The 20,116-nt window shown below is 34.7% G+C and overlaps 1 protein-coding gene across 2 annotated transcripts in view; it reads left to right on the top strand.

Annotated features, from left to right (window-relative positions):
• Positions 1-20,116, top strand: part of LOC138706808 (heterogeneous nuclear ribonucleoprotein U-like protein 1) — an 88,169-nt gene that overhangs the window by 44,569 nt on the left and 23,484 nt on the right. For both annotated transcript variants that reach the window (XM_069836535.1, XM_069836534.1), the window contains exons 3-10: positions 1,447-1,625; positions 2,029-2,093; positions 4,857-4,999; positions 5,087-5,183; positions 7,118-7,230; positions 7,582-7,842; positions 7,928-8,050; positions 8,246-8,374. In XM_069836535.1, the coding sequence (XP_069692636.1) occupies positions 1,447-1,625; positions 2,029-2,093; positions 4,857-4,999; positions 5,087-5,183; positions 7,118-7,230; positions 7,582-7,842; positions 7,928-8,050; positions 8,246-8,374 (1,110 nt within the window). The remainder of the gene's footprint in view (positions 1-1,446; positions 1,626-2,028; positions 2,094-4,856; positions 5,000-5,086; positions 5,184-7,117; positions 7,231-7,581; positions 7,843-7,927; positions 8,051-8,245; positions 8,375-20,116) is intronic.

Raw genomic sequence — 20,116 nt, 5'->3', positions numbered from 1 at the left:
TCATAACAAAGAATTGTAGAAATGTTATTGTACCAATAAAATATAAAGTTATTATATTTAGCCTGCTTAAATACAAACATTACATTATCATAGAATGCTGAAATGGCTGTCTTGAGTTAGGAGGAGATTCTCTGCGCCATTCTGCAGCAATTGCGAGATTTTTGCTGATACAAAATATCTTGATACACGTTAATTTAAAGTAGAGTCTCGAAATGCTGTTCCTTCTGCTAAGATGTATGCCTCACATTACATTGTTTAAAATGTTGGTAGCAACATGGAGAAGTTCTTGTTTTTTGATATTGCTGATTTCTGTACAAATGTTGTCTTTCAGTTCACGTAGCTTATGTGGATTTTTGGCATACTGTACACTGTCACTGTTAATGTCCCCCATAAATAGAAATCTCGAGGATTTAAATTGGGTGAGAGGCCAGCCACAATTGTCGACTAATAACGCAGTCATCAAAAATCTTCCTAATCCAATTTATTGAGATCTGCAGTATGCATGAAATAAGTATGTCTTTTCTTTATCTGTCAATTCATGAAAGAACGGAAACATTGCGTTATTAACATAACATTCAGTATTTACTGTGTTCTTGAAAAAACACTGCACATTGGGTGAGAATTGAAATCTAGCTAGAAGAAGTAAGTCAGTTTCTATTTCTCAGATCTTACTGTTTATTTATTTATTTAAAATAGTACCTATAAATTTCTGTTTCAACTTCAATCACATTACAATTATTTCTCTACTATTTCATTGAAAATGATTACACTCGTACCTGATAATCAGTTGACACCTTCCTCATATTCCACTTCTTTCTCATTATCATCTTGGCCTTCTTCTTCTTCTGCTAACTCTTTTTGAAACACTTTTTGTTCATGCTGATGCCTCACTTGGTTCATTTAATAGGTTTCGCACTTTTGGCAGAGAATCTTTAAACGCGTGTGAGATATAATGGGGTCTGAACTACAAGAAACAAATTAAGGACGTCCTGCGTGTTCTTTTTTCACGAAAATTTTCGTGGATGCTCTTTCTCTGAACCTCATCACATGTTTATGCCTTGCCTCTTCAAGATAACATTCCAGTTGGTAAAATGACGGATTCAATGACTTGGCCATGAATTAAAATGTTGTGAGCAGTGACATGCAGAGATTGCGTGTAGCAGTTTGTGACAGTGGAGCTTGTGGTAGAGTTTTAGTTTCAGTTAATTACACTAAAAATCAGTACATGGAAACTTGACCAGACATGCTGTCATTGTGAGGGATGAAAACTGGTGCAGTAGATAATGCGGTTGATCAGTTATAGTGAAAGCGTGTTAAAATGTCCTGATTTTTCAAGAGTAAATATCGTTCAGGTATCCACTGTTGTTGTTATTATTACTATTATTATTATTATTATTATTATTATTATTATTATTATTATTATTATTATTGTTGTTATTGTTATAGATGGAAACTGAAAGTTCAACAGAAATTAAGACAGAAAAGAAGCCTGAAGTAATAGAAGTGAAAGATGAGCCAGAAGAGAAAATGGCAGTTGATATTAAAGATGAAAACCGTGACCGCAGGGATAGAGAAGAGCGTCGTGGAGAGAAACGTAGACGATCCCCAAGTCCCCCACGCCGAAGGTACGTCAGAAGTATAGTAAAGCTTATTCAAAGCAGTGTTACAAAGGACCGAATTTATTTTATAAATTGGATAAGTTTCCACATAATACAAAATTACGGAAGTCTTAAGAAATTTTATTAACATGAGTTCCTGCTTCCATAAGAAGATTACTTGCCTGTTCATGAGTGAGGACTCATTCGCTCTATCAGGGGCTGAGAAATGATGGTCCACCTGTTGACATCAGACTCACTCAGACTTGGACAGTCATTGCATACATATAGTGCAGGGGCTGCTCCGTCAGGGTTCAGCCAAGCCAACCCAATAGAAACAAGATCATGGCTCAATAAGAATGTTTGTAACTTATCTTTGGCTAATGCTATAGAAGTGCATTGAAGATAATACATTTTATTTATTTTTTTCCAGAAGTCCTCCAAGGAAACCAGATGATGAACCGGAATATGACGAAACATCTGTTTTTCTTAGCTGGTGTAAGTTTCATTGTTACTGTATTAAACATTAATAATAATAATTATAATCATAGCATGCATTTAGTATGTGTTGCATTGGCAATGTACAGGAAAGTTTTTAGTGTTCTTCTGTATGCTGGGAGTTAACAGCTGCAATATTTTGGAATCTTTTCTTAAGAGCTGAAGGTTGAGCCTGTTACTCCAAACATTTATGAACGATGTCTCATACCATACTTCAGCTTCCAGTATTTCGTGTGGAAATTGAAACTACCAGCTCTCTGTATGCAGAAACAGCTTGGCCTCACGTTATGCAGTTGCACAGTGGGGACTAACTCTGCACAATGTTAGCTGTAGATACAGTTGCTAGGGCAGAATAAAAGCTGTCGTATTAACAGCTATTCAAGCAATAACATCTTTCAGCAGCTGCACTACCAGCAAAATATGTGAAATTCAGAATATCCTAAAGATGCTTCATCGCTTGCAGTGGATCCCAGCTCATTGTGGTGTGTATGGCAATGAATTAGCCAAGAAAGGCTCCAATATTCTGCAATGATTACAAAAATGTATCCTTCTATTTAGCAAAAATTATAATAAAGATAAATGGTCTGTTGGCAGTATAAATAAGTCACTGTTATCATTAAAACTCCGGTGCCAGACCAGAGTCACTATTGAAGAAGCAGTGGCCAAGTTCTGCTTAATTGGCCGGTCACCTGCACAGAATGTCTGTTTACTCGATTTCAATTTATGTTTGTGTGAAAAGGAAAATTCAATTATGAACTGAGATCATCTGAAAAAAATGCTGCACACTACAAAACTTCAGGCATGGACCTTTGTCAAAATTGTACAGTGGAATCTCGATCCATCGTTTTTAAGGGAAGAAGGAAAAAAACGATAAATATGAGAAAATGATAATACCAGGAAACCATAAATAATTACCATATTTAGGTGTATAATAGACTCAATAGAGTTATCAACGCATCCCACTGTTTCCTAGACAATTTAAGAGGGAAATACCGACATAATCAATGCATCTAATTTTAACAATTATCTTAAATAATGCAAAATCATAATGGACATGCCTCGTAATATTTTTTTTTTTTGCGTGCGTGCGTTTTTTTTTCCCCCTCTGGATTTAACAATGAAGTCATCATCCTTCTTGCTTCCCAATATTTTGATGCAAGGTCCACAAATGTCCTAAGAGTTTCACAATTAGCCAGGTGCTCCATCTCCATGTCCTCTTCTCTGGTGCACAGTAAGCATTTAGGTGAATTCAGTACTCCAATACGATGGAGGTGTTTACTGAGGCAATCATGACCAGTAATCAATCTAAACATGGCCATGGCAGATTTTCGAGGTAGATCAGTAATTAGTTTTGGATCTTTGAATGATTCTTTCCATTTTGAATTTTGATGTTTTGCTTGTTCGCTGTTACTTATTCTTTTTATGACTCGTTTTATTGATTCATATGGGATATTCTTGTTTGTAAACTTGGGATAAAAAGTCTGTTGTTTGCTTAAATTGGGTATACAATGAAAAACTGGATGATTATTGATTACACTAAATACACCTTTATTAGAAGACTATGTACACTATTTCTTGCAGAAAAAGTCTGTGATTTAGCTTCTGTTTTGTGCACATTTTAGCCTGAATTCTATAATGAATTTGAGATAATAAAACTGATATAAACAGAAAGGTGGAGTTCCACCACTTCCCACACCACTGTGCCCAGCGATTGTCTAATCTGGATGTTAATCGATGCAGTTCTGTTAGCACTGCAGTTAACATTGCATCAGATTTCATAATATGCAATCTAACCGTTACTTATTTACTTACTTACTGACTTTTAAGGAACCCGCAGGTTCATTGCCACCCTCACATAAGCCCGCCATCAGTCCCTATCCTGTGCAAGATTAATCCAGTCTCTATCAGCATATTCCACCTCCCTCAAATCCATTTTAATATTATCCTCGATGTAACCATTAGGAAGGTTTAAACTGTAAGATGAAAGCAGTGCTATTCAGCCTGTGGTACACATCACACTGACAGATAGGGTATGTGAAAATGCTGACATATGTATTTTATTATACTTGTTGATAAGTATTGCAGTTTGCATATTTTCGTTTGCAATATAACATCTTATTTTTCCTTGCTTCAGTAAGGTTTTACATAATTCATTACCATTATTATTGCATCAATAACTACGGTACCTATGTAAAATATGGTATTAATTTATTTTGCTTTTGCACACATTAATAATAGAGCAGCTGGCTACGGAAGGTCCGGGGTTCGATCCCAGGTGGTGACAGGATTTTTTCTCATTGCCAAACTTTCAGAACGACCCTGAGGTTCACTCAGCCTCCTATAAAATTGAGTACCGGGTCTTTCCCGGGAGTAAAAGGCGGTCAGAGCATGGTGCCGACCACACCACCTCATTCTAGTGCCGAGGTCATGGAAAGCATGGGGCTCTACCTCCATGCCCCCCAAGTGCCTTCATGGCATGTTACAGGAATACCTTTACCTTTTTTTTTTACACATTAATAATGGTCTTTTGTTATTTCTCATATAATTGCAATGTAGTTCAGGGATACGAAAGTAAAAAATACAATTACTGGAAAGAATAACCGGTTAAAGTTACTTGAAAAAGTATTTATTCTCTGTGCCTCAGAGTTTTCATGTAGACTATACACACACACACACACACACACATACATACACACATACATACATACACACATTTTTTTATTTGTTTATGTATTTTTTTATTTATTTGCTTGTTTATTGCAGATGATTCTGACTTGAATCTTGTTATTGACAAAGAAAACTTCTCTTCTGCTGCCCCCATGTTTGATCACGGTTTTGGCTATATCTGGGCTGGAGCAAGAGCAACATACGGCTTTAAGAAGGGCAAAGTGTTCTATGAAGTGAAGGTTAGTTTGCCTTATATGAGTATTTATTTCCTTGTAAGATAAAGTATTATTTGTCAAGATTTTAAGAATGAAATAATATGTTTACAGTTGATGGAAAATTGTGATGTATCTCACTTAGAAGATGAACCAAGCCCCCATGTTGTGAGAGTTGGCTGGTCTACAGATGACACCTCCATGCAGCTAGGTAAGATCTTCCTTCACTTGGCCTGAATATAGTATGGTCATAAGTTTTCACAGAAGAATAAAATATCTCGGTGTACTAAAATATGATCTCCACTTTGAAGGTGATTCATTTATTCATAGTGTTCTGCTCAAGGACAGGTCTTTCACTGCAAACCCATCATTCTCCAATATTTCCTTTTTTCTGCCTTCCTCTTAGTCTCCGCATATGATCCATATATATCTTAATGTCGTCTACCATCTGATATCTTCTTCTGTCCCGAACTCTTCTCCCGTTTGCCATTCCTTCCAATGCAGCCTTCAGTATGCAGCCTAGAAAGTGATATACAATAAAAATTCACGAATTTGGAGCTGTTTTCAGTTCCAGCCCTTAGCAAATTCCTCTTCACTCTCAGTGTTCGTCATCGTCATCTTTCTTTTTTTCCCATCTCTTTTTTTCTCCTCCCCTGTTCTCTCTTCTCTTACCTTACCTTCTATTTTCATCACGTCTTAGCCTTCTATTTTCATCTCTTTCCTGTACTGTTCTGTCTTATCTTATCCTCTCTTCTCCACTCCTCTTAGCCTTCTATTTCTCTCCCCCCTTTCCCCCTCCTTATCTCCCGAACTGTAACTGGATTCTTCTTCAGACTGGTAATGTTATCAGTTCTTTCTGAAACCCTTCATGATTGAGTCGCTGTTAATATCTCGTGCTGTAATTATTCCTTGGGCCTGCAGCTTGGTTTTTTAATTTGCCTGTTGGGGTCAGAGCATGATTCCTTTCAAGCAGCTATTCTATATACTTTCTGTGCAGATAGTCCTTAAATAGTTTATTACGTCTGGCACTTACAGTTGAGATGTAATTTCTGCTACCGGTACCTGCTTCTTGATTTAACAGATCACCCAGTCTGGCATCCAGCTCTATTCTCTTTTTAAAATTACATATGGTGGCTGTTTCTGATTATTATCATCATGGCAGTAATGTAGATAAACACAGGCTTTGATCCTTTTGTATTCACTGTCACACTTGATGGCATTTCAGAGAATACTGAGGTTTGCCCATCTTTCCAAAAAGACCCTTGTTTTGTTATATGTCACTGTGCCTACACTACTTCGTAAGTTTTCACAAATTATGAAGTATGCTTCATTTGCACATCTACAATGTTTAGAAAGACAAACTCTATTTCTTTAAATCTGTTAGTCTCCAGACCTCTGATTTTCTTATTGAACAGGAGTGTAGAAATTATTCTCCAGTTTTATACCAAGTTGTATACCGGTATTGAAAAACAGAACTGTTCAGCAGCTTGAACATTGTTAGTCCTTTTTGCCTCCATTGCAGCTTGGAGCTTAAAATTAAAATAATTTTTTTCTTGTCTCTTTACTCATTTTCGATGCAGTAGAGCCTTTTCTTTCATTATCACAGTACCGATGTTTCTTTTCTGCTACTTCAAAGTTTGTAAAAGAATATTACAGATATAATGAAGGTTCTCGAAACTTGAAAAAGGAAGGGAAAGATTACAACATCGAAAAACAATGGAAATTTCTTTAAATTTTCTCATTTTTGGCCAAAATAGTACATCGTTGGTTGTTGAACTGTGATTGTTGACTATCTCAACAGCATATGTGCATCATAGTTCATTCATCCACAGTAATTTGTTTGCATAACTGTCATAGATCTACTGAACCTCTAAACAAACTTACACATGTTTGAAGAAATTGAAACTGTATGTGAAAGCAATATTAATAAAATTTGGTACTGGGAAGTAGTTGTCAGTCAGGTGCTTTGTTTGACAGTCTGGCCAATGGACAAGTAACGTGAATCGTATGAGAGCTAGACTGTGATTGTAATACGAGTGTTGTTTCTATGCAAAATAAATCGTACTAGAGTCTGTGGTGCTTGTACAAACCTGATGGTGACTGATTGTTGTGTTCTCCACACAAATAATGCTTATTGATTTGCAGGAGAAGAACCTTTGTCTTATGGTTATGGTGGAACTGGTAAAGCCTCTACAGACTGCAAATTCAAGGATTATGGAAAACCTTTTCAAGTGGGTGATGTTGTTGGTGCATTTTTGGTGAGTGGTGTAGCTTATATCATATTGCAGCTGTAAAAAGTTATTATTGCAAGAAAAAGAATTGTACAGATTTTGTTTCATTACTCGACTAATTTCCACTCTTACCTCGTAACTAAAGTATTGCAGGAGAAGAATTTGCTTGACAAGAAAGAATATGATGAATTTGTGTTCGTAAATAAATTAAAGTTGTTGAGGAATGATCTGCATTTGTATATCGAATAATGGCGTGCTCTTTGGTTTAGGTTATTGCAAGGAAATTCGTTGTCGTTTGTATATGCTATAACACTTGGCTTTAAAAATTTGTAGATATTATGAGTGGAATAATTTACATTGTTTGTATTCTGCATACAGGACTTGGACAGTGATGCCATTACAATGACATTCACGGTTAATGGAGAGATGCAAGGAATAGCTTACAAGATCCTTCGCTCTGAACTTCAGGGTAAGGCTCTCTTTCCACATATCTTAAGCAAGAATACCAAATTTAAGTGCAACTTCGGCAGTGAAGAATGCTGGTTTCCACCTCTAGAAGGCTATGCTTTTGTGGGACTTGTACCATTGGACCAGAGAGTTAGTGGTGCACGGCGTCCGGAGAAGAGAGAGGATTGTGAGGTAATTCTGCTTGTCAAGTATGTAAGTTGCTGAAGTAGCTTCATTCTGATTCAGTAAATATTCACTTGGATCTTATTTTTCACAGATGATCATGATGTGTGGACTACCTGGTTGCGGCAAAACAACTTGGGCGAATGAATATTATGCAAAGCACTTGGACAAGAAATACAACATTCTTGGAACAAACAACTTGATTGATAAAATGAAGGTAATGGATAGTGGCTAACATGTGTGGAGGCCAATGTGTTAACTGCTGAGCCCACACAAAGATTATTATTCTTGTTGGTTCAGTATAAAATGCTTGCAATGAAAAGTGCTAGCTTGTAGATCAGTGGAGGAATGTTGTAGAATCTTGTTAGCTTTGTGGATGGTGTGTCTTGCCAACGAGTTGCATTGTTTTCAGATGATGGGTCTTCCAAGAAAGAGGAACTATGCAGGGCGCTGGGATGTGCTCATTGATAAGTGCACTAAATGTTTGGTGAAGCTGTTGGATGTAGCATCCCGCCGCAGGAGGAATTACATTCTTGATCAGGTAATTTCCGCTGCCTTTTTGCGTTTGGTGCCTAGCTATGTTTTAAAATGGCTTTCATTCCACTCTGGCAGGCAGGTATGACTGACGCATGATCAGAAATAGCCATGACGGGATTTAGAATTCTAAGGTTCTTCATACTTGTCTTACCATTCTTCTACAGAATGTATCTCTTGGTTTCATTAACATAAACTGTCATGACTTGAATTTGATTCATAAATCGCTGTGTGATGTTTTTGATGCAAAACTGTAGGAATTTTTTCTTCATTTCATAGGCTAATTGAAATGTGTACAATTTTCTGAGTAGTTCATATCACTAGTAAGCACTTGAAAGGAGCCTTTCTAGAGAAATGGAAAGTAAAGTTGGTTATGGGTTATATTGAGTATGTATTTCATTGAATTCAGACTTTGTAGGAGGGGATCAAGGAAATGAGAGAGGTTTTGATTGAAGGAGCAGTTAAAGTGGGATATAATGAGGCACTTGGTGATAATACATATTGCAGATAGGAAGTGTGCTGTTGATTTGTTATAACTCGAAGCTATTAAAAGGAGAGATAACGCATTATTATTATTATTATTATTATTATTATTATTATTATTATTATTAACAACAACAACCTTATTCCTTTGTTATGATCGTGCCAAAGACTCAGTCTCGGCTTTATAACAAGTTCTTTTTTATGGTGATGGGTTGTTAGCCTTTCACCCAACCCCCAAGCTGGAGGACTACCCTTTATCGATTATCCGTGACTCCTTATTCGATATATTCGCACCTAACCTCCATATCTGGAGACTATTTCCTCTATCTGCAACCTGAGGATATGCCATGCCGTGATGTACATAGACCAAATAGGAAAATAATCAGAGCGATATTCAAACACAAACTGCTGAGCCATTTATACCCAAACCCACACTTTCTGAAGTCGAAATTGTGATAGAAACTCTGAAAAAATACAAATCTCCAGGTATCTTTCAAATTCCAGCAGAATTAATACAAGAGGGTGGAAACAAATAGCTGGTGACATTTATAAGCTTGTACTTGCTATTTGGGAAAAGGAAATTGTACCAGAACAATGGAAGGAGTCCATAATTGAACCCGTCTTTAAGAAGGGGGGAAAGACTAACTGTAGTAACTTTCGAGGAATATCACTTTTTTTGATGTCGTACAAAATCTTGTCCAATATTCTTTTGAGAAATTGGATTAAAATAATTGGGGATCATGAGTGTTATTATAGGTGTAACAGATCGACTAGCTATTGATCAGATTTTTTGTATTTGACAGATATTGGAGAAAAAATGGAATTAAAAGGGTACAGTACATCAGTTATTCATGGATTTCAAAAAGGCATATGACTGGTTTTAGGGAGAAGTTTTATATAATATTCCTATTGAATTTGGTATTCCCAAGAATAGTTCAATTAATTAAAATGTGTCTGAGTGAAACGTACAGCAGAGTCCATATAGACCAGTTTCTGTGTGATGCTTTTCCAATTCACTGAGGGCTAAAGCAAGGAGATGCACTATCACCTTCACTTTTTAACTTTGCTCTAGAATATGCCATTAGGAAAGTTTAGAATAACAGAGAGGGTTTGGAATTGAACGGGTTACATCAGCTGCTTAGTTACGTGGATGACGTGAATATGTTAGGAAAAAATCCACAAACAGTTTGGGAAAACACGGGAATTTTACTTGAAGCAAGTAAGGAGATAGGTTTGGATGTAAATCCGAAAAGACGAAGTTTATGATTATGTCTTGTGACCAGAACATAGTACGAAACGGAAATATAAAGATAGAAAATACAAGTTTTGGAGAGGTGGAAAAATTAAAATACCTTGAAGCAACAGTAAGAAATATAAATAACGCTTGGGAGGAAATTAAACAGAATAAATATGTGAAACGCCTGTTACTAATTGGTTGATGAGTTTTTGTCATCCAGCCTGCTCTTAAAAAAACTGACGGAATTTATAAATCAATTATATTACCAGTTGTTCTGTATGGTTGTGAAACTTGGACTCTCACATTGAAAGAGAAACAAGTTAAGAGCATTCGAGAATATGGTGCTTAGGAAAGTATTTAGGGCTAAGAAGGATGAAGTTACAGGAGAATGGAGAAAATTACACTACGGAGAACTGCACGCAGTGTATTCTTCACCGGACATAATTAGGAACATTAAATCCAGACGTTTGAGAAGGGCAGGGCATGTAGTACTTATGGACGAATCTAGAAATGTATATAGAGAAGACCTGAGGAGAAGAAACCTGTGGGAGCTATGATAGGTAGCGAAATATGGTTGCAAAAGCCAGCTATAATGGCGGGGGGGGGGGGGGGGATCATCATGCTAACCACATGTTATCTCCATTCTGGTTGGATGATCGTCCACCTCTGCTTCAGCATGTGGGCTTGAGGCCAGCAGCTGGCTGGTTGGTCTGGGCCCTTCATGGGCTGTAGCACCACGTATTATTATTATTATTATTATTATTATTATTATTATTATTATTATTATTATTATTAACATAAATAAACGAAAGTTGAAAAAAATATTGGCCTTTAAATAAATAGATATAAGAACTAAAATTATACTTGATTGTTTTTATTATTTAGGTTTTTAACATTTCTTCCACAGAAAACAAAGATATTTTGGAAAAAAGTTGATAAATTCAACAATCTCTGTGACATGATTAAAAGGACTTTTAAAAATACAAGGAGAAAAACTAAAATGGTTTTCTAAAAGACAATGACTGTTCCTATCATGTTATTACAAACTGCCTCCCAGTGGAGATAGACTCTTAAGCCGCAGTATGTTGACATATAAATACAGAGTAGAATAAGAATAAGAAGAAGAAAAATTGATATGTATACTAAAATCTAATAAAAATATATCTTAAGAGTGTAAAAAATGATTATTTAAAATTTGACATGGACTTTTTGAAAACTATTGTGCAATGTCATCTATTAAAGATTTAGGTAAACCAAATTGTTTCCTAAACATATTAAAGAATTTTGGAATAACACCCCAGGTCCCGATAAAAAACCTGTGTGTTTAAGATAGTATTTTTCTTTAAAGTACTCAATATTTCTTTTCCTCTGGCTGGTCAACATTCCATTTGTATCTAATTGTAGGCTCTGATACTAAGGTGTAAATAGTGGATACGATGAAAGAATCTGCTCACTTACATTTTTTATACAGCAGATCCAGGCGTTGATTCTTCTTGGTTACAAAAGTATCAGTTACTCGTTCCTTGAAATTCTGATCAGTACCCCAGCTCATATATAGATTGCTCATTCCTATGTTAAAATTGGTTGCACTTTGAAGAGAACAACCACCAGGATCGCCACCTGTCTGCTGTAAACGAACATGAGATGGCAGTAAAGTCGCTAATGCAGTTCAAATAGGAGTTATGCCGTGACTCCTTATGTAACAACTAGATGGCAGCAATGTAAACCTGACAAAAGTTGTTACCATCAAAGCCTATAACGCCTAGCAATCTGGGTATATATGATCTAGGTCAGTACCAACTTGTTTTTCCTCCTGTTAAAATTTGTGCACTCATACTACTAATACCGTGTAGTATATATCAGAAGTTGTATATCCAGTATGCCTTAATAAGTTACAATATTATCCAACTATTAATGTTATATACAGAACAATATATATATCAGACGTCATATATCCGGTATGCCTTACAAGTCACACTACATTATCCAATTTCTATTAATGTTATATACAGTACAATGTATTAGAAGTCGTATATTGAGTATACCTTACCAAGTGACACTACATTATCCAAATATTATTAATGTTGTATAAAGAAAAAATATATTAGAAGTTGTATCTCCAGTATGCCTTCCGAAATCAAACTGTATTATCCAAGTACTATTAATGTTATACACAGAACGATATTTTAGAAGTCCTATCTCCAGTATGCCTTATCAAGTCACACTATATTATCCAAATACCATTAATGCTGTATACAGTACAATGTATTAGAAGTCGTATATCTGGTACGCCTTACGAAGTCACATTATATTATCCAAATGCTATTAATATTATATACAGTACAATGTATTAGAAGTCGTATATCTGGTATCCTTTACCAAGTCACTATATTAACCAAATACCATTAATGCTCTATACAGTACAATGTATTAGAAGTCGTATATCTGGTACGCCTTACGAAGTCACATTATATTATCCAAATGCTATTAATATTATATACAGTACAATGTATTAGAAGTCGTATATCTGGTATCCTTTACCAAGTCACTATATTAACCAAATATCATTAATGCTGTATACAGTACAATGTATTAGAAGTCATATATCTGGTATGCCTTACGAAGTCACATTATATTACCCAAATGCTATTAATATTATATACAGTATAATGTATTAGAAGTCATATATCTGGTATCCTTTACCAAGTCACTATATTAACCAAATACCATTAATGCTGTATACAGTACAATGTATTAGAAGTCGTATATCTGGTATCCTTTACCAAGTCACTATATTAACCAAATACCATTAATGCTGTATACAGTACAATGTATTAGAAGTCGTATATCTGGTACGTCTTACGAAGTCACATTATATTATCCAAATGCTATTAATATTATATACAGTACAATGTATTAGAAGTCGTATATCGAGTGATACTATTATCCAAATACTATTAATGTTATGTACAGAAACTGAACACCTAACTTCTACGAGTGAAGTAATAAACACCAGAAAAATTAGGACCGAATTATGCCAGTGAGAGTACAACGCATGGTGCAACTTACCTCAAAAAGGAAAAGGCGTTATTCTGTACAGTAATTCACTCCCTCTAACAAATGGATAACTAAGCCCGATGGAATGACTAGCGGTGAATGGAAGGAGGCTATCAAGATGACTGCCAACGTAAGTGCTATAAGAGTCATACCCGGTAGGTCTCAGGACAACCACTGCAGGCGATGCCTCAGTGAGATAGTAACCCTTGGACATGTCCTGGGAGCCTATCCTTATGACGAAACATTGCGTATACATAGGCACCATGCAATTAGAACTAAATTGACCGATGCCCTTAGAAAACTAAAATACACCGTCTATGAAGAAGTCCACGGAACCGCCGACAATGGCAGTAACAGACGAATTGACATAATCGCCATTAGCGAATCCCTGTCTCAGGGTATAATAATCGACCCCACCATCAGGTTTGAAACATACAAAGAACAGCCCGAAGACGTACATGAGGAGAAACAAGCAATCTACATTCCAACCATCCCGTATTATAAAGATAATACCAACTTCACGATATCAGTGTTACGGGATTGATGTTTGGAGCAAGAGGAACGATACCCAACTTCTCTTCTAAATTCTGTAAGACCCTAGGACTGCACAAATCTTTTCTGAATGAACTGGCCCTTCTCATAATTAGAGAGTCAGTCAAACTTTTACGGAACCACCTATATGGACTCTAATTCAGTGGATGGAAAAATTTGACGCACCATTATCATTTTTCTTTTTCCTTCTTAGCTTTCATTGATTCTTTACTTGAATTTTTTTTTTCTTCTGTAAACTGCCATTGTTTGTTTGTGTATTTGTTTGCCTTTTTTCTTACTCTTTTAGTTCTCATCATCTATTTGTTCTTGTATTGTTTTGTATGCTTTGTCTAATGGCAGCCTCTAATTTGAGGAAGCTCCGATAAATAAATAAAATATTAGAAGTCGTATATACACAATATATTAGAAGTCATATATCCAGTATGCCTTACCAAGTCACACTGAATTATCCAATTACTATTAATGTTATATACACAATATATTAGAAGTCATATATCCAGTATGCCTTATCAAGGCACACTATATTATCCAAATATTATTAATGTTATATACAGTACAATATATTAGAAGTCGTATATCCAGTATGCATTACCAAGTCACGCTATATTATCCAAATACTATTAATATTACATACAGTATAATGTATTAGAAGTCGTATATTGAGTACCAAGTGACACTATATTATCCAAATATTATTAATATTATATACAGTACAATGTATTAGAAGTCGTATATCGAGTATACCTTACCAAGTGACACTATATTATCCAAATACTATTAATGTTATATACAGCATAATGTATTAGAAGTCGTATATCGAGTATACCTTACCAAGTGACACTATATTATCCAAATACTATTAATGTTATATACAGCATAATGTATTAGAAGTCGTATATCGAGTATACCTTACCAAGTGACACTATATTATCCAAATACTATTAATATTATATACAGCATAATGTATTAGAAGTCGTATATCGAGTATACCTTACCAAGTGACACTATATTATCCAAATACTATTAATGTTATATACAGCATAATGTATTAGAAGTCATATATCGAGTATACCTTACCAAGTGACACTATATTATCCAAATACTATTAATGTTATATACAGCATAATGTATTAGAAGTCGTATATCGAGTATACCTTACCAAGTGACACTATATTATCCAAATACTATTAATGTTATATACAGCATAATGTATTAGAAGTCGTATATCGAGTATACCTTACCAAGTGACACTATATTATCCAAATACTATTAATGTTATATACAGCATAATGTATTAGAAGTCATATATCGAGTATACCTTACCAAGTGACACTATATTATCCAAATACTATTAATGTTATATACAGCATAATGTATTAGAAGTCGTATATCGAGTATACCTTACCAAGTGACACTATATTATCCAAATACTATTAATGTTATATACAGCATAATGTATTAGAAGTCGTATATCGAGTATACCTTACCAAGTGACACTATATTATCCAAATACTATTAATGTTATATACAGCATAATGTATTAGAAGTCATATATCGAGTATACCTTACCAAGTGACACTATATTATCCAAATACTATTAATGTTATATACAGCATAATGTATTAGAAGTCGTATATCGAGTATACCTTACCAAGTGACACTATATTATCCAAATACTATTAATATTATATACAGCATAATGTATTAGAAGTCGTATATCGAGTATACCTTACCAAGTGACACTATATTATCCAAATACTATTAATATTATATACATCATAATGTATTAGAAGTCGTATATCGAGTATACCTTACCAAGTGACACTATATTATCCAAATACTATTAATATTATATACAGCATAATGTATTAGAAGTCCTATATCGAGTATACCTTACCAAGTGACACTGTATTATCCAAATACTATTAATATTATATACAGCATAATGTATTAGAAGTCGTATATCGAATATACCTTACCAAGTGACACTATATTATCCAAATACTATTAATGTTATATACAGAACAATATATTAGGAGTCGTATATCGAGTATACCTTACCAAGTGACACTATATTATCCAAATACTATTAATGTTAGATACAGAACAATATATTAGGAGTCGTATATCGAGTATACCTTACCAAGTGACACTATATTATCCAAATACTACTTATATTATATACAGCATAATGTATTAGAAGTCATATATCGAGTATACGTTACCAAGTCATGCTATATTATCCAAATACTATTAATATTATATACAGTATAATGTATTAGAAGTCGTATATCGAGTACCAAGCGACACTATATTATTCAAATATTATTAATATTATATACAGTACAATGTATTAGAAGTCGTATATTGAGTATACCTCACCAAGTGACACTATATTATCCAAATACTATTAATGTTATATACAGCACAATATATTAGGAGTCGTATATCGAGTTTACCTTACCAAGTGACACTATATTATCCAAATACTATTAATGTTATATACAGAACAATATATTAGGAGTCGTATATCGAGTTTACCTTACCAAGTGACACTATATTATCCAAATACTATTAATGTTAGATACAGAACAATATATTAGGAGTCGTATATCCAGTATGCATTTCTAAGTTACACATATTATTAAATACTTTTATGGTTATATACAGAACAATGTATTAGAGGCCCTATATCCGATATGCATTACCAAGTCACACTATATTTTCCAAACACTATTAATGTTACATACAGCACAATATATTAGAAGTCGGATATCCAGTATGCCGTACCTAGTCACAGAATATTATCCTAATACTTATGATTTCTACAGAACTGTGAATATAAAATATTGGAAGTTTCTTATCCAGTATGCAATAGAATGTCACACTACATTATCCAAATGCTTTTAATGTTATATACAGAAAGTATATTAGAAGTAAAAAATTCACTGCATATTACAGTCGTGCTATATTATCCAAATGCTTTTAATGTTATGAAGAAAATAGCATGTCAGAAATGAGACATCCAGTACATGTTACTAAGTCACGCAGAATCGAAGTACTTTTAAAGTTATATAGAGTATAATATTTAAAGAATCAGACATTCCGTACACATTACAGAATCACATTGTTTCAAAGTATTTTCTATAGTTATACAAATGCAATATCTTAGAAGTTAGACATCCAGTACACGTTACTAAGTCACACGGAATCCAAGTACTTTTAAAGTTATATAGGGTATAATATTTAAAGAATCAGACATCCAGTACACATTACAGAATCACATTGTTTCAAAGTATTGTTATACAAAGTGTAGTATCTCAGAAGTTAGACATCCAGTACTCGTTACTAAGTCACACAGAATCGAAGTGCTTTTAAAGTTATGTAGGGTGTAATATATCAAGAGTCAGACATCCAGTACACATTACAGAATCACATTGCTTCAAATTAATTTTTAAAGTTATGTTCAGTACAGTATATCAGAAGTGAGACATCCAGTACTCAGTGCTAAGTCACATAGAATCCAAATACTTTCAAAGTTATATATGGCATAATATATCAAGAGTCAGACATCCAGTACACATTACAGAATCACATTGATTCAAATTAATTTTTAAAGTTATGTTCAGTACAGTTATGTAGGGTATAATATATTAAGAGTCAGACATCCAGTACACTTACAGAATGACATTAATTGAAAGTACTTTTTATAGTTATAATACAGTACAGTATATCAGAATTGAGACATCCAGTACTCCGTACTAAATCACACAGAATCCAAGTACTTTTGTAGTTATATTGGGTGTAATATGTAAAGTGTCAGACATCCAGTACACATTGATTCACAGTACTTTTTATAATTACATACAGTACTCATTGTGGACAGCCGATACGGGGTGGTCCTCCAGCTTGGGGGTTGGGCGAAGGGCTAATAACCCATCACCGTAAAAAACAGCTTGTTACGAATCCCTACAATAAGCCTCGGAATAGGACTGATTCTCTGGCACGACCACAGCAAAGGAATAAGGTTTTGAGATTTGGCACTTGGAACGTAACTAGTCTTTATAGAACAGAAGGGGTAACATTAGTAGCAAAAGAACTAGCTAGATATAGAATAGACTTCGTGGGAGTACAAGAGGTTAGGTTAGATGGGAATGGCTTATCACAAATAGGAGATTACTTGTTGTATTATGGGGAAGGAAACAATAATCACCAATTAGGAACAGGATTCTTTGTTCATAAAAGAATAAAATCAGCAGTAAAAAAGGTCGAATTTATCAGTGACAGGTTATCATATTTAGTACTTAAGGGTAGATGGTGCGACATTATAGTTATAAATGCTCACGCCCAAAGACGACCATATAAAGGATAGCTTCAATGAGGAATTGGAACATACTTTTGATCAGTTCCCTAGATATCACATGAAAATTTTATTGGGGGATTTCAACGCTAAAGTAGGATGGGAGGATATTTTTAGACCAACTATTGGAAAAGAGAGCCTACACGCAATTAGTAGTGACAATGGAGTTAGATTAGTCAACTTTGCCACATCGAAAAATTTAATTGTCAAGAGTACAACATTCCCCCATAAGGATATACATAAATATACTTGGACTTCTCGAGATGGATTGACACACAACCAAATAGATCACATCTTGATAGATAAACGGAGACATACTAGTATAGTAGATATTCGAACTTTCAGGGGTGCAGACTGTAATTCTGACCATTATTTGGTGATTGGAGAATTAAGAGAAAGATTATCAGTAGCCAAGCGAGTAGAGCAACAAGTTAATGTTACTAAATTCAATATTTTGAAATTAAAGGACGAGGAAGCTAAGCAAAATTATCAGGTCGAAATTTCGAATAGGTTTGCCATTTTAGAAAGTTCCGACGAAGTTGAGAAAGAATTAGATGTTAATAGTGTGTGGGAAAATATCAGAGATAGTATCAAAATTGCAGCTGAGCAGAGCATAGGTTATTATGAAACTAAGAAAAAGGAACCGTGGTTTGATGAAGATTGTTGCATGGTAGTAGAAAGAAGGAAACGGGCAAAATTGAAATTCTTACAGGATCCAGTTGAGGAGAAGAGAGATAATTATTTCAATGAAAGACGGGAAGCAAGTCGTACACTTAGGAATAAAAAGAGAGGTTACTTGAAGGAAAAACTGAATGAGGTAGAAACAAATAGTAACAATAAATACAGTCGAGATTTATATAAAGGTATAAAGAAATTTAAGAATGGTTATCAGCCAAGGGTAAACGTGATCAAGGATGAGAATGGTGACTTGCTTGCAGACTCTCCATCAATCCTAAACAGATGGAAAAACTATTTTGCGCAACTACTAAATGTACATAGGCCAAATAGAAATGATCGGGACGAAATTGAAATACAAACTGCTGAGCCATTTATACCCGAACCCACGCTTTCAGAAGTCGAAATTGCTATAGAAAATCTGAAAAAGTACAAGTCTCCAGGTATCGATCAAATTCCAGCAGAATTAATACAAGAGGTTGGAAGTGCATTATATGGCGAAATTTATAAAGTTGTACTTGCTGTTTGGGAAAAGGAAATTGTACCAGAACAATGGAAGGAGTCCATAATTGTACCTATTTTTAAAAAGGGGGACAAAACCATGCTAACTTTCGAGGAATATCACTTTTGTTGACGTCGTACAAAATATTGTCCAATATTCTTTTGAGGAGATTAACTCCGTACGTAGATGAAATTATTGGGGATCATCAGTGCAGTTTTCGGTGTAATAGATCGACTACTGATCAAATTTTTTGTATTCGACAGATAATGAAGAAAAAATGGGAGTATAAGGGTACAGTACATCAGTTATTCATAGATTTCAAAAAGGCATATGACTCGGTTAAGAGGGAAGTATTATATGATATTCTTATTGAATTTGGTATTCCCAAGAAACTAGTTCGATTAATTAAAATGTGTCTCAGTGAAACATACAGCAGAGTCCGTATAGGTCAGTTTCTATCTGATGCTTTTCCAATTCACTGCGGGCTAAAGCAGGGAGATGCACTATCACCTTTACTTTTTAACTTCACTTTAGAATATGCCATCAGGAAAGTTCAGGATAACAGGCAGGGTTTGGAATTGAACAGGTAACATCAGCTTCTTGTCTATGCGGATGATGTGAATATGTTAGGAGAAAACCCACAAACGATTAGGGAAAACACGGAAATGTTACTTGAAGCAAGTAAAGCGATTGGTTTGGAAGTAAATCCCGAAAAGACAAAGTATATGATTATGTCTCGTGACGAGAATATTGTACGAAATGGAAATATAAAAATTGGAGATTTATCCTTCGAAGAGGTGGAAAAATTCAAGTTTCTTGGAGCAACAGTAACAAATATAAATGACACTCGGGAGGAAATTAAACGCAGAATAAACATGGGAAA

Source organism: Periplaneta americana, chromosome 9 (genome assembly GCF_040183065.1).
Source record: "Periplaneta americana isolate PAMFEO1 chromosome 9, P.americana_PAMFEO1_priV1, whole genome shotgun sequence".
Taxonomy (NCBI): domain Eukaryota; kingdom Metazoa; phylum Arthropoda; class Insecta; order Blattodea; family Blattidae; genus Periplaneta; species Periplaneta americana.
Note: the sequence above shows the minus strand (reverse complement) of the source record. Positions and strands in the feature narration are given on the sequence as shown.